Source organism: Sebastes fasciatus, chromosome 5 (genome assembly GCF_043250625.1).
Source record: "Sebastes fasciatus isolate fSebFas1 chromosome 5, fSebFas1.pri, whole genome shotgun sequence".
NCBI classification, from domain to species: Eukaryota; Metazoa; Chordata; class Actinopteri; order Perciformes; family Sebastidae; genus Sebastes; species Sebastes fasciatus.
Genome location: NC_133799.1, coordinates 27,316,950 through 27,341,972, shown reverse-complemented (window position 1 = coordinate 27,341,972; position 25,023 = coordinate 27,316,950). Strand labels below are relative to the sequence as shown.

At 40.1% G+C, this 25,023-nt stretch overlaps 2 protein-coding genes across 6 annotated transcripts in view; one reads left to right on the top strand and one right to left on the bottom strand.

The window, feature by feature from the left end:
• The window catches only part of atp13a3 (ATPase 13A3), a 43,123-nt gene extending 18,640 nt beyond the window's left edge, over positions 1 to 24,483 (top strand). The window contains exons 7-34 of one of the 4 annotated variants that reach the window (XM_074636225.1): positions 124 to 207; positions 1,409 to 1,478; positions 2,297 to 2,431; positions 3,253 to 3,325; positions 4,135 to 4,266; positions 4,435 to 4,617; positions 5,191 to 5,348; positions 5,985 to 6,173; positions 6,931 to 6,992; positions 7,625 to 7,775; positions 8,053 to 8,172; positions 8,448 to 8,465; positions 9,451 to 9,604; positions 9,857 to 9,977; positions 10,160 to 10,284; positions 11,723 to 11,883; positions 12,567 to 12,695; positions 12,836 to 12,915; positions 13,139 to 13,181; positions 13,293 to 13,402; positions 14,468 to 14,564; positions 14,643 to 14,715; positions 15,024 to 15,201; positions 15,342 to 15,520; positions 15,612 to 15,700; positions 15,943 to 16,023; positions 16,793 to 16,885; positions 24,296 to 24,483. In XM_074636225.1, the coding sequence (XP_074492326.1) occupies positions 124 to 207; positions 1,409 to 1,478; positions 2,297 to 2,431; positions 3,253 to 3,325; positions 4,135 to 4,266; positions 4,435 to 4,617; positions 5,191 to 5,348; positions 5,985 to 6,173; positions 6,931 to 6,992; positions 7,625 to 7,775; positions 8,053 to 8,172; positions 8,448 to 8,465; positions 9,451 to 9,604; positions 9,857 to 9,977; positions 10,160 to 10,284; positions 11,723 to 11,883; positions 12,567 to 12,695; positions 12,836 to 12,915; positions 13,139 to 13,181; positions 13,293 to 13,402; positions 14,468 to 14,564; positions 14,643 to 14,715; positions 15,024 to 15,201; positions 15,342 to 15,520; positions 15,612 to 15,700; positions 15,943 to 16,023; positions 16,793 to 16,885; positions 24,296 to 24,448 (3,241 nt within the window). In that variant the 3' untranslated portion in view covers positions 24,449 to 24,483. Of the gene's footprint in view, positions 1 to 123; positions 208 to 1,408; positions 1,479 to 2,296; positions 2,432 to 3,252; positions 3,326 to 4,134; positions 4,267 to 4,434; positions 4,618 to 5,190; positions 5,349 to 5,984; positions 6,174 to 6,930; positions 6,993 to 7,624; positions 7,776 to 8,052; positions 8,173 to 8,447; positions 8,466 to 9,450; positions 9,605 to 9,856; positions 9,978 to 10,159; positions 10,285 to 11,722; positions 11,884 to 12,566; positions 12,696 to 12,835; positions 12,916 to 13,138; positions 13,182 to 13,292; positions 13,403 to 14,467; positions 14,565 to 14,642; positions 14,716 to 15,023; positions 15,202 to 15,341; positions 15,521 to 15,611; positions 15,701 to 15,942; positions 16,024 to 16,792; positions 16,886 to 18,697; positions 21,234 to 24,295 lie in introns of those variants that run through there. The other 3 variants (XM_074636224.1, XM_074636227.1, XM_074636226.1) reach the window with 3 other exon arrangements.
• bmb (brambleberry) overlaps positions 1 to 25,023 on the bottom strand; it is a 401,249-nt gene that overhangs the window by 264,209 nt on the left and 112,017 nt on the right. The gene's annotated exons all lie outside the window — the stretch shown is intronic.

Below are 25,023 nucleotides of genomic sequence, written 5' to 3'. Positions count from 1 at the left end.
TGAGAAAAATAAGCCTTTGCATTTACAACTGTGGTAAATGTTAGACATACGTTGCTACTTATGTGTAATTAGTGTAATAAGTGTTGACTTTGTCCCCTGCTTTGACCAATATTTCACCTCCAGCGGCCTGGATGATCTGCAGGTCAGCTGCTCCACCCTCCACTCGGAGCACAGTGCAGGCCTGACCAGGAACCAGCAGGAGTACAGGTAACATCTCACCTGTCTGAAGGACTTTAGACAGCCAGACAGGAGGAGCATACTCAGGCCTGTTGGCCACAGTAACTGCAGTCTATAAGCTCTCTGCCTCAACAAGAGTAATTCAATCGTCTTTGACTTTGTCATGCTACATGTCAGCGGGGATTCCTTAGAAGTGGCCAGGGGGGAAGTCAGTGCAGACATGTTAAAATGACAATTTATACTGTACAGAGCCCAAATAATTTAAAGGGTAACTTTGGTAGTTTTCAACCTGGACCCTATTTTCCCATGTTTTTGTGTCTAACTGACTAATTGGAACAACAATTTCTGAAAATGGTCCACTATTGAGGGAGAGCGCTGTAGACGGGAGCTGCTCACGGGCTGCATTGTGGTGCTATTGGGGCAAGCTGGCAATGTCATTTACTCCACTAAAAGTGCTTGTTTTTGCCATGACGGGCTCAGATTGTTATTATTATTAGTGTCTGACATTATGGAAAGAGTCTCGCTCAAGGAGAAGCCTCGTTCTGAAATCTGGCGAGGTGACGTGTCGCTGGAAGACAACAGTGGAATAGTGGAATACATCCATGGTGGAAACGCGAGTGCCAGCCAGGCAGAGTTTGTTGTGTTGGAGTACAGAAAGCGTAGCTTAGTGTTATCTAAAAGATTTTCAATGTTATGGCTGAATATTTAGAGGATTTCTGCAATGTGGATGAGGTCTTTTAGTTCAATGGCCGCCCGTATTTATTTAAGCCAGAGTATATTCAGATTTCACAATGAGGGACTTGGACACAATAACAAACAGACCGGATTTAGCGAACGGTAAGGAAAATGTTTTTATCTCTGTAGGGTCCTTTCCATAATGTTGTCAGACACTTATCATAATAATCTGAGCCTGTCAGTGGCAAAACAAGTACTTTTAGTGAGCTAATTTGCTCTCGCAGCTCGTTTCGCGGCTGCCAGTTACAGCGCTCTCCCTCAATACTGGACCAATTTCAGAAATTGTTGTCCCTATCCAGGTTGAAAAATACCCTTTTAAATGAGAGGAAAGAACTAATCAGTGAAATCATCTGTTAATATTGTTTAGAATGAAAACCTGCATACCCGTAACCTTTTAATTGTACATTGTTGTGTATCTCTGCTATATACTGTGTGTTTAGATATGAAGGTCTGGTTCACAACATTTGGCTCATAAATGTCTCTTTCACCTCGTCAGGAGACTGTTCTTCGGAGTGAATGAAATTGCAGTGAAAGTGCCTTCTGTTTTCAAGCTGCTTATCAAAGAGGTAGGGCCCAGTTTGCATTAACACAGGCAGCACTTTCTTTAACTCAGTTTGAATTGTCCTTGAATGAAAGACATCTTGTCAACTTGTGTGCTCATCTATAATACATACTTGTAAATTGATCTTTTCAGTTCCTTCAAAAGCAAAACATGTCAACCCACTTACTAATCTATATAACTAATCTAACTTTGACTCTTTCCCAACTAGTAGTTATAGAGCCCTTTCCTGTTATGTGCGAACTTGTTCAGGAAAATATTTGGGAGATCTACTTACTGTATTTCTACAAGAGGAGTGTATGTACAGTATGTATGAGGTACATTGGTAAATACTACACTAGTGCTTCTTGCAGACTAACACAATGATGTGGGTCACAACTCACAACTCGGGTAGCGTTACCCAACGGGTAGGGATGTCACAATACCAGAAATGTAGTAGTCGATACCAATACCAGTGAAATTCCACTATTATCGATACCAATTTGATACCATGGTAAAAAGCAAAAGCATCCACTCCTTTATTACCGTTTGCATACTGTTTAGGAAGTTAAACAGGTCATTTCAATTCACTCTGCCTCATTAGCACTTTTTATTGAACACTTCGTTTGTGGTATCTCATTCCCTCACACCTCAAACACTCACTGCTAAAGCATGTGAACTTGATCATTTGTATGAAGCAGATTTTTCCCCTCATTGTCCTGGTAATATGTTGGTTATGTCCTCAAGTACAGTAGACATCTGTTTTTAAATTAATTATCGAGGTGTCTTCATACTCTCACCTCTGCATTTGCCACACTAATACCTCTCCCCTGTCTCCTCCTGTAGGTCCTCAACCCTTTCTACATCTTCCAGCTCTTCAGTGTGATCCTGTGGAGTGCCGATGAGTATTACTATTATGCTGTGGCCATTCTCTTCATGTCGATCATATCCATAGCTACCTCTCTGTACACCATCAAAAAGGTGAGCTCCACAAAATGCTGAGACTCTTTCTCAATCCAGAGCCTGGTTTATTTGACCTCATAATTATGTGATGACCTGGTTAAATTGAATTGGAAGATATCCATGTGCTGCTACATGTTCACACACAGGCTTGGAGTTCAGCAGTTATTCCCTTATATTTCACATTCTCTGACTTGTGACTTATGTTTCATATAGTTGTAATTTAGAGAACATGTTTTTGCAGATTTTGTGCTATTTTTGTTATTATTATTTTTTCGCCCCGCCAGTAACAGGGCTTAAGCTGTCTGTTTGTTCATCTATGGGTTTGTCTGTCCCAACACTTTGATCCAGAGCAAGATACTTCGGCAGCTACAGGCCAGATGCGTCCCCTGACTACAAAGTCAAACTCGGACTAGAGCTGCAACGATTAATCAATTATTTGCCAACTATTTTGATAATCGATGAATCGGTTGGAGTAATTTTTAAGAAAAAAAAGTCTAAATTCTCTGATTGCAGCTTCTTGAATGTGAATATTTTCTTTTTTTTTAATCCCTCTATGACCGTAAACTGAATATCTTTGAGTTGTGGACAAAACAAGACATTTGAGGACGTCATCTTGGGCTTTGGGAAACACTGATTGACGTTTTTCACAATTTTCTGACATTTTTTTAGACCAAACAACTAATCGATTAACTAAGAAAATAATCAACAGATTACATCAATGTAAATAATCGTTAGTCGCAGCCCTAACTCTGACGGAAACAACCTCGCAGTCACACACGGTGGTGGTCATGGGAATGGGAAAGTTTCTCATCTTTTTTTTCTTTGTTCTTTTTTTCCAGCAATACGTCATGCTTCACGACATGGTGGCAGCTCACTGTATTGTCCGAGTGTCTGTATGCCGAGCCAACAATGGTTTGTCAATTTTATTTGTTGTCTTATTTTTTTTGTTTTTGCAGATATCCTCTGTAGAGTACACAGCATGTATTATTCTATTCAGTCTCCTGCTTTTCTGAAGAGGGCTTTCCAAACCAAACCTGACAGTAGACATTTTTCTGCTTCTCTGCTTGGCCGGACTCAATTACACAGTCACACTGCTTTGGCTGTCCTCCAGATGGCTGCTAGGGTGGGACAATGCAGACATAGAGAGAGAGAGAGAGTATGTGTGTTTGATAGCGGGCATAGCATATGTATACATTTAAAAGCACTCTTAATAGTTCTGCACATGCTTTTGTATGTCTGATGGGTGATAGTGTGTGCAGAGATGATGCGTGAGCATTGACAGTCATCAGGTGTCAGCTGTAGCCAATTAAAATGATTTCCATGTGTTGGCCAAAAGACAAATGAAACTCCTGCTTAGAATCAGTTAGAAACATTGCTGTGGTTGTTTGTGCACCGCTTATACTTTTGTTTATGCATCCATTTACTGCACTGGCCCCTGCTTGTGATACCTCAGCTTTTTTTCCTGCTGCCGAGAGAGGCGTGAATAATGAGAGATGGGCTGAACAAGACTCGGGCTCTGACACACAAAATATCTCCTTTCTCACCCTCACACCCTCCATCTGCTACTGCTACGGCTCATTTACACACTTTTCACCTTTCTCCACACTCATCATTTTCTATCTTCTATTTTGTCACCCACACTGCTCCACCTGTCTGTATTTAATGCACACATGTACCTTCTCCACTCCTCCATTGCACCCCCCCCTCCTCCTTCCTGGCAGAAATCGAAGAGATTTTGTCTACTGATCTGGTGCCCGGCGATGTGATTGTCATCCCCAGCAATGGGACCATCATGCCATGTGACGCCGTGCTGGTCAGCGGCACCTGCATCGTCAATGAAAGCATGCTCACAGGTTAGAAGCAAAGTCTGAAAATTTAAGTAACTAGAGAGAGAGAGAGAGACTGTTGGAATATTTGTACATAAACTTAACAACCAACCACAGGAGACTGAAGACGGCAAAATGCTTTTCCTGTAAATCTCCCAGCAGCCAGTTTTAATATCAGTCTACCCCCCCCATCAGGTGAGAGCGTTCCTGTGACAAAGACCAACCTCCCAAACCCCTTGCCTGGGGAGAGGGAAGGGGAGGCTGACGATGCCTACAACACAGAGGAGCACAAGAGACACACACTCTTCTGTGGCACCAACGTCATCCAGACCCGCTTCTACACAGGCGACCTGGTCAAGGCTGTGGTGGTCCGCACAGGTAGGTGTGTGTGTCTGGGGATATGCATTTAGAGATGATAAAAAGGACCTGTTATGCTTATTTTCAGGTGCATTCTTTTATTTTGGGTTTCTACTAGAACACGTTTGCGTATTTTAATGTCAACCAAACCAAACTCTTCAGACTCCGCTCCAGCTCCGCTCTAACTAGCTTTGTTTGAGGGCATGTATTATGGGCAGATATTTTGCAAATGTGTTACATGGTGACATCGCCACGTCACAGAAGAAAAGGCGGTACTTCGAGCATGGCGTTTCAGGTAGTTCAGGAGCAGTGTTTCTGTGGGGGAGAGTAACTCTCTTTGGCCTGGAATTTGGCCTTTGTAACGTTGCAGAACCAGCTACAGAAATCACAGGTTCTACTGCTGCTCATTACAAGAGCAATTTCAGAGGTCAGAAATATCCCTTTCATTCAGGAAGAAGCCATATTATTAACGTGCTCTGCAGTTTAATCCTTGTTCATTACAGTTCATTGACCTGAGCCCATGTCTGAAAGGAGTTTAAGATCAATTATCGAAAAACCCTTTCAACCCAAACATCTCCTAACTTCTTTACCCAGGTTTCAGCACAGCCAAAGGCCAGCTGGTGCGCTCCATCCTTTACCCGAAACCCACCGACTTCAAGCTGTACCGTGATGCCTACCTCTTCCTGTTGTGTCTGGTGGCTGTGGCTGGAATTGGCTTTGTCTACTCCATCGTCCTCAGCATCATGAACAAGGTAATAATGGAGGTGACGAGCAGATTAAAGGAAAAATGAGAGCGCACAAACTGCAAGAAAATCAAATCTTATACTGTCCCATGAACAATCACTGGCTCTGTCTTTCTGTTGAGTTACGATCATAAAAAATACACAATCGTATTCGTGAGCGGCACAGTTTTATTTGTTGATAATTGACCATATCACTACAACAGTACGCAAAATATTTTCCTACAACAAACAGCGTGGCAATGCTTTTCTGAATCAGTATGTGATGCAGAACATGAACTGTTTGAGACTTTAGTTTTCCCTTCTCTGTAACGCTTCTTGTGTGATTGTAGGGTTGTTGTAAGATAAGCATCAGACTTGGCGGATCAGTCATTTTGAGTCCTTGCTTTGGATTTGTTGTTAACATGAACAATCCTAGGAGAAACATGCCCCAGCAAGACTTTGCTGTACCACACTGTTCACTTCAAAAGTGGTTCTTGACAGCTTATGCTGGGAAATGTCACATATTTGACTCTCAAACCAGGATTTTAACAGCCCCTTCAACAAATGAGTGAGCCTGAACTGAGAATCCTTACCAAGTTTAAGGAGTGCTGATTTTTTATCAAACATGCAAAAGTATCCTGACTTTCTCCTTTCTGCCTGCCCCAGGTGCCAGCCAAAACCATCATCATCGAGTCCCTGGACATTATCACCATCACTGTGCCACCGGCGCTGCCAGCCGCCATGACAGCTGGCATTGTGTACGCCCAGCGACGCCTCAAACACCTTGGCATTTTCTGCATCAGCCCACAGAGGATTAATATCTGCGGTCAACTCAACCTCGTCTGCTTTGACAAGGCGAGTACTAGTGGTTGTGTTATTGCTGTTTTTGCTCTTCAAGTAGTCAGCTGTAGGAATGTCACTATACCAGAAATTTAGTAGTCGATACTTAACATACACTCCTTTATTACCGTTTGCTTACTGGTTTTTGAAAAAACAAATCTGTGTTGAAATGGGCAGGGCCAGAGCTAGTTAACGTTAGCTGTTAGCAGCCGGTAAGCAGCACAGTCCTGCACGGAGCTAACGGCTAGCATTAAATAGCTCTCGTCCTGCCGATTTCAAAACAGATTTGTTGTTCACAATGTAGCATTATCAGGGACAAAAATAGGGTGTGTCCCCTGGACATGTTGATAGTGAGTTTATTGCATCCCAAACACATTCTCTATAGTCCCTGGGACATCGTTGGTCTCGAACTCAGACGGTACCTACGGTACCTCTGGTACTGAAGAAAAAATGAGTACCGTCACGTTTTCAGAATCTTGAGGTCGACTTGGTACTGAAGTATGGTTCTTGTGACATCCCTAGTCAGCTCTAACCTTGCATATCACTAAAGAAGAGATGTCTATTTTCTGGAGGCCAACAAGAAAGTACATGCCTGAAAACAAAACAAATAATATAGAAATATACCACACAGTGATCTGAACAATAGAAGGACTAGAACATTTTGAGTAACTGAGAAATTGGATTTGATATTTATGTTATCTATTATAATTATCTATTTGATTCCATTCAATCAAACTTTATTTCTAAGATTTTACTTTCTTCCTACTTACAGACTGGAACTCTGACAGAAGATGGATTAGACCTATGGGGAGTCCAGAGGGTTGAGAATGGCAGGTGAGCTTGTCTGTACTTTAATTTATTAAACATAGTGGAACTGTTTCAATACATATTGGCTGCATCCCAAAGAAATCTCAAGTCATTGTGTTTGTTTAGCCATTGCTGAGCTTGTATTGCGTTGCTGATTACCTGGTGGAAATGTACTGGTATTTATCAGATTCCTGTAAAAGCTGAAATCTCACTGATGATGAACTTGGATGATTGGGTTGTGGCTGTGTATCAAACAACTCAAGTGAAATGATTTAGATATCAGAAGAGATCTTCAACCAACCAGTCACTTATGAAATGTGTTATTATGTACAGTAATATGATTATTCGTCACATAGTGCAGGAATATTGAGTAATGATTATTTATTTACCCAAATTTAGAATAGTAGTTATTGATAGTGTGTTTATGATGTTTAGAAAAACTATATGCATCTTTCTGTAGCATGAATCAGTGGTATAAATATACATACATACATACAGTAATTATGCACCATTACTATACCAAGTCCTTGAAATCCATTGCTTTTCCTTCTCATCATGAAATATACTTCTCACATCATAAAGTTTTTCTTACTCCACCATTTATATGTCTGCGCATAACATCTTTCCTCATCCGCCTCCTGTTTCTTCTGCCTCTCCAGTTTCCAGCTGTCAGAGGAAAATGCATACAAGGAAAATCTTGTCAAGTCCCAGTTTGTGGCTTGTATGGCCACCTGCCACTCTCTCACCAAAATAGAGGGCCAGCTGTCTGGAGATCCGCTGGACCTCAAAATGTTTGAGGCTACAGGCTGGGTGAGTTGTTCTGTGACTATCCAAAAGCATAATGTTGGTCAAGACAGCAGCACAGTGGGAATGTGATTAGTCAGACTGCCCTTAAAACGATGTATGGAGACAAATGGTCACTTGGAATCCATTGTATGTGTTTGGTCACCAGTGTGTGACAGAAAGAGAGAGAGAGAGGGAATCTAAAAGATATTATGTCAAATGTCTTTACACATTCTTGATATCTTACTGTTTTTACATCAACGTTTTTGTGAACCTTATTTTCTCTAAACCTTTGTGTGCCCAGATCCTGGAGGAGGCCACTGAGGAGGAAACGGCTCTCCACAACCGTATCATGCCCACTGTGGTTCGACCCCCAAAACAGCTGCTGCCCCCAGAGCCTGCCGTCTTACCAGAGCAGGACATGGTATGAACAGCAATATATACAGATCTATCAATCTAATGATATTAATAAAATATTAGAGCTGGAGTGTGGTTTTGATCATTCAACTTATTATTTGTTCTGACTTTTTTTTTTTATATAGTTTTTAGTATATTGGCTATATATAAAAGCAACATATTCTTGTGCCTCAACGCAACATAAATAGACACTATCGCAAACATATGTGAATGATTGATTTATTTGTTTTGACATTGTGTTTCTCACAGACTCATCCCACTCTGCTCTTTTTTTTATTCTAGGAACTGTATGAGCTCCCGGTAAGTTGCCTGCTTCCTTCCCACCACCCCCACCCGATATCAGATTTCTAATGCACTATTATCGTGGCCAAAAGAATTCACAATAACAACATTATTGCGATAGCTATAGAAAATTAAAATAATAATAATGCTTTCAGTCAAATTCATCTTTAACTTTGTCTCTTGTGCGTTTTGTCTCTTTTTTTGGCAAATTAATTAAACTCAAAATACGAGTGTAGTGCGGTGGAGAGAGAGTGTGTAACCATTACTGTACAAAAGCGGCATTGTAAGAGTCAATGGTTTATTTACACGATATTATCATATGTGTAATACGGTTATCGTCAATACAGGCATATCGTGAAACCCCTACGCCAAATGAATAGTTTAGATTTTAACGAGCAGTAAAATTGAGCATAAATAGTGGCCTTCTACTTACTAATGTTGCCAGTTAATGTAAAAGTCAGTTAAGATTTTAAGGTTTCAGTCTTTGTTGATACATGAGCGTCAAGTTTTCAGAATTATGTGCATCGTTCTATTTTGTGTGTGTATACAATGGAGAAAAACTGTAATACGGGATTTTTTCCCAGGAATGTCGGCACAGACACCCAGTATATAATAGTGCAAATATGTAAATATTGCAGTACTTTAATCAGTGAGCCTTAGGCTCAATCACCATTGTGGTACTTCATTCGACAATCGATGACTTAACAGACAGTTATCTAAATGAGAATTTTCGAGATTGCCACTTGACACACACAACTTGTGTCGTAAATTTGCTTATTATTCAGTATAAAAAAAAAAACATGAAGATCTAATCTGTAATAGGTATCATGATTTTGTCAACCAACATTTATGTTACCCAATATCCTAGTAATAGTAATTTTGTAAGTAGTTATTAGCATTATCCGTGATAGACATTTAATATTTAGTTTTCATCATCTCCTTGTCATAAAGGTAAAGACTGTTATTTGTTTTTGTGTGTGTCTGTGTGGGTGTGGATGTGCAGTCGACGTATGAGATCGGTATCGTCCGCCAGTTTCCCTTTTCCTCAGCGCTCCAGAGGATGTGTGTGGTGGCTCGTCTGCTGGGGGAGAAACGTATGGATGCCTATATGAAGGGGGCGCCAGAGGTGGTGGCCAGTCTCTGCAAGAGAGAGACAGGTGAGGCGTCTAGTTACTGTAGCTGCTATGGTGGTGAACAGTATTATTATTAGGGATGCACGATACATTTGGTGGCCGATATACTATTGCAGATAAGTAAGAAAAATAATTTGTTATTGTTATAATGGAATTTCAGCCGATAATTATGTCCGGCTGCAGACTAGGGAACCACTGAAAGCCCGTCTCGTCTTTACTTGCTGTCTGTCTCTCTCTAATTTTACTCATTTCTTCAATGTCTCTCTGTCTTTGCAGTGCCAGAAGACTTTGGAGAGGTTTTGGAGGGCTACACCAAGCAGGGTTTCAGGGTCATAGCTTTGGCTCATCGTCGACTTGAATCCAGACTCACCTGGCACAAAGTCCAGAACATCAGCAGGTAGCGTTCTGTATATTATTGACATTGTTGCCATTGACCTTCATTTCAAACCTATCCAGAGAACTTCAAGCTAAGGATTGCTACTGCTTTTTTTTAACATGCTACTTCACACTGTCATGCCTGCATTCCTCTAATGTATGACATAAGTACTAATGTGCACGTTTTATTTTCCTTTGAACTAGGGATCACATAGAGGCAAACATGGAGTTCCTGGGTCTGATCATCATGCAGAACAAGCTGAAGGCAGAAACCCCAGCGGTGCTGCAGGACCTTCACCAAGCTAGCATCCGCACAGTCATGGTTACTGGTAAGACCACACACACACACTTACACAGGTTCTAACTAAACCACCTGTGGCATCAATATGATGTGCAAATGAAAACATACAGTGCACATAACACACAATCACACATAACACAATCCTTTCATGTCTCTCTGTCTGTAGTTGCTCATTAAAACTCTTGCACTGATGTAACACAGGCAGCATAATGAGTTTGGTAATCTGTGTATTGGCAATCCCTGTGGTATTTACTCAGCTCTACCTGTAATCTCAACTAATAACGTTTCTAGGCTGCTCAGTGTAACTGGCACAGATGAACTCCAATATCCACCAGATGATTTAAATTTGTTCTTCCTTGCTTAGCTTTGTCCTTATCACCTGTCTTCTGAGGATTGCTTCAGAGGCCTTAAAAGAAAAGACTGAAAACGTCTCCATCGAAGCTGAATCATGATGTCATGATGTACACATACAGTATTAGGCACCATTTTAGAAACTGGGTTCCTCCTCTTGAGGCCCAGACACACCAAACCGACCTCAAAGAACTAGCTGCGACTGTTGCGTCGCCTCCCGTCACCTGTGTCTCGGCCAAAAAGTTGCACTAGAACACACCACAAAGACTACAGTAACTCTCCACACCAGCAGGTGGTGGTAGTCTGTATTCATCATGCAAAAAGGGAAACCGAAGGACCTAGGATGGAAGATATACAAACCGTTATGATACGTGCATGAAACAAAGCGGCGTTTGCTGACGATATTCACACCACTCTCACTCACCACTTGGCTTCATTCCAGATGGATATGTCGTTGTGAAAATATCCGTGTATTGGAACAATCAGATGAGATGAAGATGAAACATGAGAAGAGCCTTCTGTGTTTTTCCTCTCGACCTTACTCGTTGGCTTGCTTTCCTCAGTTCCGTTTCTTGTCTTGTGCACTGATTCGCTTAAGCTGAGTAATTTCTCTCACCAACGGGCTCCGCCGCCGATTCAACTTGCTGAATCGGCCGAAAAACCTCCGACACGGGCCGACTAGAGTCAACGGTGTGGAAACTAGGGCCTCAGACGTTCACCGATGGCCGACCGTCGGCCTAGTGTGTCAGGGCTTTTACTCCAAATGTCCCCAAACTTACTTTATGTATAGGGTTCCAGGACAATAGGTTCCTGTTCCCATTCACCACCCTACCATCAGTCACAGAATGTACTAAACCCACACTGTATAAATATTAATATGGGTTGTCGAGGAATCAATCCGATAAAATCGTAATAATGCATGTGTATTTGTGAGAAAGATAGAGAATGAAGGAAGAACAGAGTACCATAAAACAAAGAACGAATTGTGTCTCAGCTAGACACTGTATTAACAGTATCTGTCCATCTATAATACAAGCTGATCATCATAAAAGAAGTAATGCATTTTCAGTGGAGAAAAAATGCATAATACGACACGCTATGTATTCACATTCCAGGTGACAACATGCTGACAGCCATCTCTGTGGCCCGGGACTGTGGAATGATCCCTCCCCAAGACACAGTCATCATAGCTGATGCCCTCCCTCCCCATGAAGGACAAGCCGCCAAGATCACCTGGAGATACGCCGACAAGCCGAGCAGGACATCTCGCCTGGAGGTGAGGCGATGGGGCTGAGGCTAACACTCACACAAAACACACACACACACAGAGAAAGAGCAAGCGATGAAAAATCTTGCACAATCACACACACACCCACAATGAGAGACTGCACGCGGGCATACACACTCGTGTCTCAACTGTCTCTGAAACCAAAAAAGTGAAATTGTTTAGGTCAGTTGGCTGCTCTTAATGACGAGGTGTCCCACATCACCTCCCATTTCCTCTTACTGTCGATCAAATAAGAGCCAAGCAAAATGTAACATACTTGTAAGTAGCTTAATATAGTATATAAACTTGAGGTTATCTTGTTTACTAAAAAAATATGCAAGCGTTGTCTTTAAAGGTGTGCTGTCTCATCAGTGGCATCTTTACCAAACTAGTTTTAAATCACATCAATCATGAAGTTATGCCAGTGATTTACTGATAAGATGAGTACACAAAAAGGTTTTTTAATACTTGGATGAGAGAAGAAAATTTGAAACGACCTGGTTTAATCTGCGAAGAAATGCTTCGCTGGCTTCCAAATAAATACATTTGTTTACATAATGCAATCCAATACAACAGCTGAATAATAAAATATGACCTTTGCAAAACATAAAATGTATTAATTGTTATCGACACAGTCTGAGAAGTCCCTTATAATGTTTTAGCTCTAATCCATGCTTTCATTACTCCAACAGCAAGTGTACATCGGTCTGGAGGATGTGTGTCACGTAGATGAGCCCAAAACACAAGAGCTGTACCACTTTGCTATGAACGGAAAATCGTTTGCCGTCATCTCCGAGCATTTCCCTGACATGCTTCAAAAGGTATGAGGTCTCTTAAAAGAGACCAAACTTTTCTGTAACTGGAGTAGAAATGTTAAAGTTGCTCCTAATGTTCTTTGGGTGCAGTCATCTCCATGACACCTGATGTTTCTGTTGTTTTGATCACGTGTTCTGTCGTACAGCTGGTGCTGCATGGGACAGTGTTTGCAAGAATGGCCCCGGACCAGAAGACCCAACTCATTGAGGCGCTGCAGGGCGTAGAGTGAGTATTACTGACGAACACATGATGTAGCTATGAAAACTTTGACAGGTCGTCTGAAGTGTATTGAAGTATTACATCCACGATATATGCTTCTTGCCACTGAGAGAGTCTTAAATAATCAGCAGCAGTAGAACCAGCCTGCAGTCAGAACTGTAAAATAATAAATATATATATTATGGTAACATTAAGCACAGAGTGACTGCTCTTCTTTATTTGCTCACAGTTACTTTGTGGGGATGTGCGGAGACGGAGCAAATGATTGTGGGGTATGTACAGCCACTTTAAAAGTAACCATGAATGTGACAATAACAGGTTGACATGGACATTGATTGATTGCAGTCTGTACATACTTTATATTTCTCACTTTCCTCACCCAGGCTCTGAAGAGGGCTCATGGTGGCATCTCTCTGTCAGAGCTCGAGGCCTCGGTAGCTTCTCCCTTCACCTCCAAGACCCCCAACATCTCCTGTGTCCCCAGCCTCATCAGGTTTGTCTTTCCTTCTTCTTATTTGTGTACCGCACTATAAATAAATACAAAAGTGATGAATAAAACCTAAATGGAGCATCTTACCTCCAAAGCACCAGGATGCACAACGTTGTTGTCATTATGTGCTATTTATTAGTGGCGGTAATGAAGCATAAACTATTGCTCGAACTAGTGGTTCATTTTCTAACTCATTTTGTGAAGTTTTGGGTACAATTCTCACACTTTAACACAAGAAACCACCCCATGCAAATTCATCTATCTTGTGTTTTTAAAATAACACAGAAAGATAGTATATATACACCGTATATATATATAGATATACATATATCTATATATATATATCTATATATCAATATCTATATATATATAGATATATATATCAATACATATCAATATATATCAATATCTATATATCTATATATCTATATATATATATATATATATATATAGACATATATATATATATATATATGTCTATATATATATATATATATATATATATATATAGACATATATAGACATATATATATATATATGTACGGTGTATATAAACAGTGTATATATACTATACTATATATATATATATATATAGATATACTATATATATCTATATATATATATATATATCTATATATATATATAGATATATATAGATATATCTATATATATATATACTATCTGTGTTATTTTGTAAACATAAGATAGATGAATTTGCATGGGGTGGTTTCTTGTGTTAAATATATATATATCTCTTTCAGGACCTTGACTTTGCTCGGAGGCCATCCTTACATAAGAACACTACTTTAAGTGCAACAAAATTCAGATGGTGGCTAAATTTGTGACTTTAATCTCAGAATATTCGAATTTTTTTCCAGAAAATTGTGATTTATTTTTTTTTCTCGTTAATTTACCTCAAATGGGTTTAATTTTTACACTTTAATAACACAAGAAAACCACCCCATGCTTTTTAAATTCACCTATCTTAGACAAATTTAATTGAAAAAGGCTTTTTATGTCAATTTGTGTTTTTATAGCTACATGACATGTTACTTGTTGCTTTCACAGGGAGGGGCGTGCTGCTCTCATCACCTCCTTCTGTGTGTTCAAGTTCATGGCCCTCTACAGCATCATCCAGTACATCAGTGTCACCCTCCTCTACTCTGTATGTAATGCTGCTTCCACAATCAGCTGTAGCTAATGAGAAATCCAGTCTCTGATCTGTGCTGTTTTTGTTTCTTAGATCCTCAGTAACCTTGGAGACTTTCAGTTCCTCTTCATCGATATTGCCATCATCCTCCTTATTGTCTTCACCAGTAAGTATAAGAAACAGTGATGTTTTTTTTAAGTTCTTTTTTTGGGCATTTTAGCCTTTATTGACAGGACAGTGGATAGAGTCTTGGAAAGGGGGGGGGAGAGAGAGAGAGTGGACGACATGCGGAAAGGGCCACAGGCTGGATTCGAACCCGGGCCGCCGCAGCTAGGACTCAGCTTTGTTATATGGGCGCCCGCTCTACCAACTGAGCTATCAGGGCGCCTTTTTATCTTTATTTCCCTGCCTCTTCTCACCCACACAATGTCTGCTTTCTGACCATCATCATCATTTCCCTCTGCTCCTCTTCAGTGAGTCTGAACCCAGCGTGGAAAGAACTGGTGTCCCGTCGTCCCCCATCAGGTCTGATCTCAGGGCCTCTGCTGTTCTCTGTGCTGACCCAGATCCTCATCTGCTTGGGCTTCCAGACCATCACATTCCTTTGGGTCCGACAGCAGCCCTGGTACTCAACGTGGACACCAAGTTCAGAGTGAGCAAATTTCGAATGATAATCGACTAATTCCCAGTGATTTTCAAATCGTTTTTTGCTTGGAATGCACATCTCTAATTTTGACCTCAGACTGAAAATGTTATTTGATTGCTCTTGAACCGAACTCTCCTCTCACCCAGTGCCTGCAACCATTCAGCCCATATTAACGTCTCCGACCACAACGACACAGAATGGGACGACCACAACATCAAGAACTACGAGAACACCAGCCTCTTCTATGTCTCCTCCTTCCAGTATCTCGTTGTTGCCATCGTTTTCTCAAAGGGCAAACCTTTCAGGCAGCCGAGCTTCAAGAATTGTAAGAAACTTGCTTCTTAATAAATCTGTCCTAAAATAGTTAAAATGTTACTTTTAGATGTTATAAATTTGTTTGTGTGTTCTCTCTCCAGGGCCTTTTGTGCTGTCTGCCTTGAGTTTGTATTTTTTCCTGGTCTTCATCATGTTCTATCCTGTCAAAGGCATTGACGAATTTCTAGAGGTAAGAAGATGCCAAGTACAAGACACATACCACTTTACTCAGCTCTGGTGTTGACTAGCTTGTTTTATCACGCCGAGCTCTATACTCTTTTAATATTTTGATATGATATAATGTCCGAGTCTGCAGTTTCATTAAGATGTGCCGAACTGAAGTGTTACAGACACATAAAGCCTAAAACCAGGCTGTCTTGTTAATAACCTCTGATGGTCATCATTGGAGTATCTCTTTCTCTCTCCGTACAGATTGTTTGCGTCCCGTTTGAATGGAGGGTAAAACTCTTCCTCATCATCTTAGTCAATGCTGCTGTGTCTGTTGTGGTGGAGGTAAGGCACACACTTCAAACACATGGCAACAGTAGATGTTTTTCTCATGTACAGTCTTTTGTTTTTTCATGCAGTGTGCTCATCTTTGTCTCATTTAGCTGGACAGCAGGATCAATCTTGTGTTGTGAGAAGAGTGTATGTTGTAAAGTGAAAAAAGAGACAAACTATGGTATCTGTAATAGTTAACACTTGACGTTTTTTTGGTGAAATGTTTACATTTGTTAGGCTTTTGAAAATCATCTAAACAGCATATGTTTGTCCGTGTAGTTTTGGATAGACGGATGCTCTGTAAGAAAATAATTGACTGCTTTAATGCTGGCTTGTCACACTCAGTGGAGCAGTATCACTACGCCTCTGCCTTCCTTTTAGATGACTGCCCTTGCATACATGCACTGCTTAGAAGACACCCTAGATGATGCTATTTCCTAAACTTCCAGTGCAAATTCCTTTCACCGTTTTAAATGAATTAAAAAATCAACTAAAAGGATTTTACACATAATCAAAAATGTTCAGTGTTTTGAGACAATAGTATCAATACACTCTCTTCTTACTAATTTGTTTGATTTCATTTTAACCTCACATCTGATGATTAACAACACACAACTTGATGGAAGAAAAAAATTGCCACACATGATTACTTAAAGCTTTGATACATTGTGGCTCTGCAAAACAATTGATGACCACTGTGCAAAATACAATGCAGAAGCTATGATAAATTACATTAGCCTCTCTGTAATTCTTTCCCCTGCCCCACTGCGCTATTCCATAGACCTTCATCCTTGACATCGTCTTATGGAAGCTTGTGTTCAGCCGAGACAAACAGGGCAGCTTTGGCATCACTCCTGCCGCTCCGACACCACAGGTTGGGAAAAACTGACATTTCTTCTTTCGCCCTTTAATTTTCACTCGTTTGGTGTTCCCTCTCTCTGTCCCCACTTCCTTCTCTAATGTTACGGAGCGCACCTTTTTCTATTGTAACTTCTAACCAAGACATGCATGTGCGAGACGTCAGCCTCATTCTGACCTGTCCTCTACGTCTCGTGACGGGCCTTCTGTTCGGGGCTTGATAAGTTGCAGTTTTACATCTCCAAACCATTCTGTTCTCTGGCTCCGTTTTGAGATAAGCTTCATAACTGCTCTTACAGACAAGTATTTTTCTTTACTTTACTTTCTTGCTGAAGCTGAAAGCTATCTTCAAATTTAGAGCTACTTGTATTCACTGTTAAATACATTTAAATTGAGATAAGTAGGTACATGACTGGGAAGTAATTGGTTTATTTTGAAGCTTGATCATCTCCTTTAGAAACCACCATAGAACCGCCTTGCTTTAGTAAGGTAAGCTCTATTTGCTGCGCTCTTAGTTTCCCTATTAGAGCAATTCCTAGATAACTGTCAGTCAACACTGTCAGTTGTTCCTATCAAGTACAGTATATTTAAAATCAAAGCAAGGTTAAAGGAATAGTTCAGGTGTTTTGAAGTCTGGTTGTATGAAGTACTTATCCATAGTCAGTGTATTACCTACAGAAGATGACGGTCGGGACGCCCACAGTTTGGAGAAGCAGACAGGAGTTACCGTACGGAAGCAAAGCAATGTACTGCTGTGGACGGGGGCTGGCGGCAAAATGTATTTTAGCCACCTAAAAGACAGGCCCAACTAAAAAGGTCAATATCAGTTCAAGTGTTTGCTTATTTAGAATATTTTCGCCGGTGTACCTTGACGGGAGACAGCTATACAGTACATTTCCGACAGGAAACTGAAGCCGTTATCTATGCTCTCGCCAAAGCCACCAGACTCCATTGAGAAAAAAACAGTAATTTTACCTCGCAGAAGACGGGAGTTGCGGCCGGTCAGTTTGTTTGTGTTATTGTGTGACTTCGGTTAGTTTTGATTCACCAAAGTCACACAATAACACAAACTAACCGATCGAGGCAGCGGTAGACCAGCAACCCCCGTGTTCTGCGAGGTAAAATTCATGTTTTTTTCAATGGAGAGCATAGATGGATACAACGACTTCAGTTCCCCGTTGGAAAGGGCTGTCTGATGGCAAGGTAAAACGGTGAAAAGATTTTAATTATAGCGTACACGTCAACTGATATTGATTTTTTTAGGTGGACCTTTCTTTTAGGTGGCCAAAAATCTGTTTTGCTGCCAGCCCCGTCCACAGCTGTACATGGCTACGCTTCCTTACAATAACTCCTGTCTGCTTCTCCAAACTAGGGTCTTGCCGACCGTCACCTACTGTAGGTAATACACTGACTATGGATCAGTACCTCATACAACCCCACTTCAAAACACCCAAACTATAACCTTTAAGGAGAAATTTTAACTAATTTATTTTTTTAATCTGTAAAGATCTGCTGTGGAATCCTTTTGTTTGTTTGATCTTTGACTCCATGAGCTTGTTTTTAGGGAGTGGGCTCAGTCTTTAAGCTGTCTACTGCCCACTCCTTCAAAATATTATCATGCTGACTTTTGTTTTGAATGACTTGCATGCATGAACACTTTTTATATTTTGCATGCAACAGTTATATCAGCATGTCAGTAAAAGGGTTTTAGAAAACCTGAACAAAATACGACACCAGTTCATGGAACCTTTCATCCCTCCCTTTCCTCCTTTTCTCTGGTATTTTTATTTTATTTATTTGTTTATTTTTGGGGTTGTGGTATTTTCAGGGGATCATTGATCTTCGAGCGTACAAGTGTCTGTACCGGCTCTGCTGCCCAGGCAAGATGACACCCAAGGCTCGCTACATGCATCTGGCCCAGGAGCTCAGTGTGGACCCCGACTGGCCTCCAAAGCCAACCACCACCACTGAAGCCAAGTCCCGCCCAGAAAATGGCTCCACCTATCAAATCATGATCAACTCCTAGCACCCCCCCACAGCCACTCACAGTACCTAATCTGTCCCTTTCATACAGGGGAGGTGTATGCATACGACGCGTGTTCAGTGAACGCACCTTCAACCTAGTCAAAGAAAATTGTCCCAGGATAATTGCTTGTCGTTACGGTTCACAGAGACTTGCGTCTAATACTGTAGTTTCCAGAGACGTTGCTGCAAAAACCTTAAGATTACACATGAGTACCAAATAACGTTTCATTTCTCTGTGCTCTTGCTCTCTCTGGCTCAACCACTCGCGCTCTCAGGTCTCTCTTGCTTGTCTTTAAATGTCATACAACATCAGGAACATTTAATGTAATTCCCGTTCCTTATTGCAATGTCTGTTCACCAAAGCTGAGCAGCATTCAACCCAGGCTGGGCTGATAAGTCAGGTCGAATATGTACATTGACCCCTCACTTTGTCTGCGTGAAATGGGTGTAAAAGAGAGTCCCACTCAACTTCAGAGCTGTGCTGTCAGGAATGTCATGCAACAGCGTCTTCAGATTCCATCAGCAACCACAGTACTAGATGTCAATTTAACTCGTAAAATAGCCTAATATCATGTCTGAGCCTTTCAGAATGATCACTGAAAAAATAGACTAAGGAGAAGTACAGTATTGGATGCAACCAATGCTAGTGTAGAAGAAGGGTTGTAGTTTGGCCCTCTAAAGTACGACCCACTCTTAAATGGTGAGTAAGAAAAGATAGAGTCTGGAAGAGTTTAGGCAGAGGGTGGAAGAAAGGGTTCAACTCTGTATGATCTGATCATACGGTTTTTAAAAGCAACAGCAAGTCCACTTTATATTTGTCTTCTGAGCAGCCATCACCTCACTTTTAGGACATTCAGCAACTTGTTTCATAGGTTTAACCTGCTGTAGGTGGTGTGGGCTCTGATTGCTACTATGTAGTGGTCTTATACAGCTAATGTACATATATAGAGAGTCATTTTAATGAGCTAGCATCAGCACCTGGCAAGCACTCATTAGAGAGCATAGAATCATAACCAAAAAGCTTTCAAGCTTACCATGGACCCCCAGGGATGACTGAAATTACTCATTTGAGACCAGTATTTAAATAGTCTTTCAAGCACACTGTGAGTTGTCAAAGATTAGGAATCTTGGAGCAGATTCAGTCAACTTCAATAGCACACCTCAGGCAGAAGTTCCTAATCACATTCGCAAGTAAACACAAAAATAAGCTGATTGGCTGTCGAGAGCCAACGATAGAAGTCTGGACAAGTATAGAAAATTAGATGGGACATTTCTAGATTTTAAAGATTCGGAAACTTCACAATAAGTCTGAAAATATTCCCGTTTTGTCAGAGCTGACAGGACACGTAATCAAGTTTTTGTAAATCCCCGGCCACTTTTAATTTAAACCCTCGGAAATTGAGAAAATTACTTGTTGAAGTTATAGTTTTAGGGAAAGTGTGTTTTTCAAATTGCAGGCCTTAATCACAAAATACATTACATTATACATCAGATTGATGATTGACACTACAAAGTGATGGACCTCAGAAAGTAATCCGAGGTTGCATTTCCTTCATAATTTGGCCAAAAGTTTCATCCAAAACATCACGGCTTGTAAAAAGTAAAGGACTTAAAGGAGAACAGTGAGGGAGACAGATGTGCTCATCCTCTCTCAACCACAGGCTGGGACCTGTGGCAGGATCTCCATTGTGTTTGTCAGAGTTTACCTTTACGGTTTTTGATAAAGATATTATGTAGAAAAATAAAAAACTGAAGAAAAAAAACAACAAACGAAAAGACAAGTTTCATCTCAGCTTTTTAGGCATGCTAGTGGATCCATTGGTCTGTCCGTCCACCAACCATTCAACACTTCATAACAGGATACCTCTGAAACTAATGACTGAATTCTCATCAACCTCAGCTATAGTTTGATATTAATCCTAACATAGCATGCTACCATACCACCAGCATGGCAAGTGTTAGCATACCACGCTAACAAGTCTGACAGGGAACAACATGGCCTTTTCCTCTGGCGCTCCCCTTGTGGTAAAGATCTAACAGCAAACGTGTCTCTACTTTTCGTGCATTTAAAGATGTTTTTTAGTGTCTAATGAACTTTACACTCTCGCCAGCGTGGCTATAAACTTTTTAATCTCATGTTTCTGCATCTATGAGCCACGTCCTGTCAGCATCAGACAGGCGACTGAAAACATACCAACACTTGCATGAGGCCATCTCCCTATCCTCATGTTCTGAGGACTTGATGGTTGCAATACTAGAAATATTACTACAAATACAGCATTACTGTAGAATTAAGGAACATTTATATTAAAATCTCTATTTTAAAAAAAAAAAAAAATCTGCACAAGAAACGGCATGAAACTGGCTGGTTATGGTGGACAGTTAATCGCATGCATGAGAACATACAAATCAAAGCATCCTACATTTACAAACTCGTGTCAGATTGGCTCCAGAAAGCTAGCAGTACATTTCTTTTCTTTAAAAACAAAATTTCTTCCTATGGAAGACTGATTAAAAGCGTGATAGTAAATTAAGGCAAGGCGTTGTGCATCTCATCAGCTCGCTGCACATTCAAAACATCCATGCAACAACACATGCTGCATATGATGAATGCTGATTACCATATATACTAAGTATTCATGTATTAAACATAGGCTACCTGCATAGAGAGTTAAGGGCTATGTTTTATGTTCACTGCTCTTTCTTTGACATCGAAAGTGACGCTCCCAAAAAATTTATTCTTTAAGTATCAAACACTCACTCACTCTTTAAAGGTGGCTGTAAAGGTGGCTGTAAAAAAAGTGTTGCTTCTTCCTCAATAACAGCCTGACTGTGTAAATTCAGTTTGTTAAAGAGATAGTTTGGGTATTTTTGAAGTGGGGTGAAAAAAAACTGTAATTTTACCTCACAGAACACGGAGGTTGCTGGTCTACCATTGCCTCGAACGGTTAGTTGTTTTGTGCTATTATCTGACTTTGGTGAATCCGAACTAACCAAAGAACCCCACTTCAAAACACCCGGACTATCCCTTTCAGTTAGATTACAATAATGGCATACTGAGCTAACAGATGGTGAGCAGAGAAGCTGCAGGAATGGATTGAGGAATTTTTATTTGCATTTTGCTACTTTTTCCAGCCATGAAAATTGGTACTATTGGAAATCATTCTAATTAATTGAATTGAATTTGACCACAGCCGCTGGAAGGAGAAGAAAACAAACGTTTTACAGCCACCAGAGATGGTGTTTGATCCTCAAAAGGCAAGTTAAGGATGGACTGTCACTTTCAAGCAAAGATGCCAACACATGCAGCTGGTTCTCAATATCAGCATAACTGTATACTCTGCCTAGCAGCCTGCCTTTCATGAATTGTACGGTTTAATATTAATGATTTCAAATAGTGTGTCCCAAAATATTTTCAGAGTGCTAATAAGTGGTTACAGGACACCATGTTAGAAGAATGTCGAACTAAATGTAATGTTACTCTTCCTCCCTGACAAAATTAAGCACATTTCTTCCTCAAACATCTGGTAACAGCGCTGTCTTATGTGACACATGACATCATATTTAGCTTGTCCATCGATTATTAATGATTTTATTCATATGGAAACAAAATCACAACAGATTTCCTCAATATCAGTAATAACGAGTCTGAAGTTGCGTAGTTCCTAAAAGCCATCGTCTATCGAGATGCTTGTAATATTACATATGAAACTTTGGATCCATACGGTTTCTATGACGAGCTCAAATGTGATATGTGACATTCTTTATTTGATGAGCAAAAGTATTTTGTTATAGTATTTTGTGGGTAAATTGTCAGCGTGAGAAGAAGGATAGATATATATATATATATAGTGCTGTAGATGAATCTGGTGAGAAATGCATAACGTGGCTCAAATGGACTTTCTTGTGCCAATTTGCAGAAAGATTCTGATATGTTGTCAAACACACAGGCCACATGGGTTTCTACAGTTCTGAATACTTTTTCTTTTCATATTCAGGTTTTGTTTTTCTTTAAATACCTACTGAGGCTAAAACTGAATGTTGCGTAAAGAACAAAATGTAATGCAATACTACGGTTATTGATTCTTTTTCCAAAGACTTTTCATCACATCTGTATTGGTTATTTGAAAAAAAAAAAAAAAAAAAAGAATTAATATTAGCCTGTGTTCAGTTTTGTCAAACCTGATTTGTCTCAGCAGAAGTGGACTTTAAAAAGTGATAATAATATTAGAGGTTGGATTCTATCTGTGTGTATATAAGATGTACATTTCTAGTGTGTGCTTAAAAGTCAAAAGATTTAGTTATAAAACAAAATGTATGGTTTTTGGATTATCAAAGGGCTGGTGTATCTTTTTCTACTATTTTGGTACTGTGTTACAATCAGTTGTCTGTCTGTCTACTTTTGATTTGTACTGTCTGTTGGATTTATTTGTACTTTCACTTTTGTTATGGAGTTGCATTAGCTTGGATCTTCCGTATTTGGGCATGAATCCTGGGCATTTATTTCACAATTTTAATCAGTTATTGTGACATATGATTGGGGCACTTGGATCAATATTTGTTCTGTCTGGGGTAAAACACAATGCAGCACATCTACGCAAGAGTTTGGAGAACCAAGTGGAAACATTTGTCTCTGCAGGTTCCTGAAGCATCGACTTCTCAGCTTTTCTTGTTTATCTTTTGTCTCAATGCTTTGTATAATACCAAGGACCCGACACAAGAAGGGAAATCAACTGCTTTATATTTGTCGCCTCCTCTCAGCGAATTCAGAACTCGAGCAACATCTGACAATCTTGTTACTTTTCTGTTCGATCATCCAGTGTACATATTTTACTTACTTTGTCTAGAACTTTTTAAAGATCATTTCAAAATGTAATTGGCAAAGAGAATGTGCGTTGCTGCTTGATATCAGCGGTCTATTGTAGAAGTGACTATGATGATTCAGTCTCAGCTGTGTCATAACTGTGCACCTTGATACAGAAAATTCATCAATTTAATGACGTGCAAAGTGTAAAAACTACTATTGCTCGTCTTCTACGCTACAGTTTTGCCTTTTATCCTGACACAGCTATGTCACAGCAATGGCTTTCATGCTGAAACCTCTATGCTCTTATACAGGTACAACATATACCGACTGTTGACAGTTAGCATTCTTATTCACTTCATGTATTTTAAACAAACCATCGAACGGCATTTAGATTGAGTCAGCCACTGAGTATATGAAGCCTCATGTGGATGTGGTTTCCTCAGGGAAATGTGTCTATTTGTAATGAATAAAGAAAATAATAAAAGTTGATACCCAAACTGAATGAAAATATAATGTTGGTAAAACTTTTTATTACAGTTCAACGTATGTCGGCTCTTTCACTACAGGTTTATCTGGTGTGCTTTTTATTTGCAGCTCCCGCACCTCAGCAAGAGGCTCATCTGGGGTATATGTGTTGTTTTTATTGGCAGAGATGTACATTTTGGACATTTTTTGTACTTTATAATTTATTTTTTATTTATTTTCATTTTCTTTCTTCCTGAGGATTGTATTTCAGATTTATCTTGATTTCATTCTTTTCAATAAATGTTCTCAAAATGGTCTACTGCACGTCTACGAGTGATTTGTGTCCATTTTGCATGAATGGGATCCCTAAAGCTACGGCAAGTATTTTGCTCTATGTAGAGAATGGTTAGCGGGCCTCAAGTTGCCAATGTGTTGCAGCAATTCAAGAAAGTATAGTGTTTATAGTTTACCTGTTAACAAAATTGAACAAAGTGCAGTATCTGGTTAATGTGTGGTAGTTACAAGATATTTACTGACTTTACAAGTTGACTGGGACCTAAACCTAAACAACTGAGCAGCACAAATGGATCGTGGGATACTGAGGGCTGCAAAGGTTACGCAGGGTGTGTCCTCCAAATTCAGGCGATTTAGCAGAGCCTTTGAAATATGACGGGCCTTTCTTGATGCAATCATTCTAGAAATGTAGACGTTTGGAGGATCTAGCCCCTGAACAGGTACATACAGCTTAAGTCTTTTGCAGTACCTCCTCACTGGTGTTGTCACTTACCCTTAAATTAAGAATTTCAATATTTTATTTCCATGGCCTAGGAAAGTTCAATCAATATTTATGAACATAA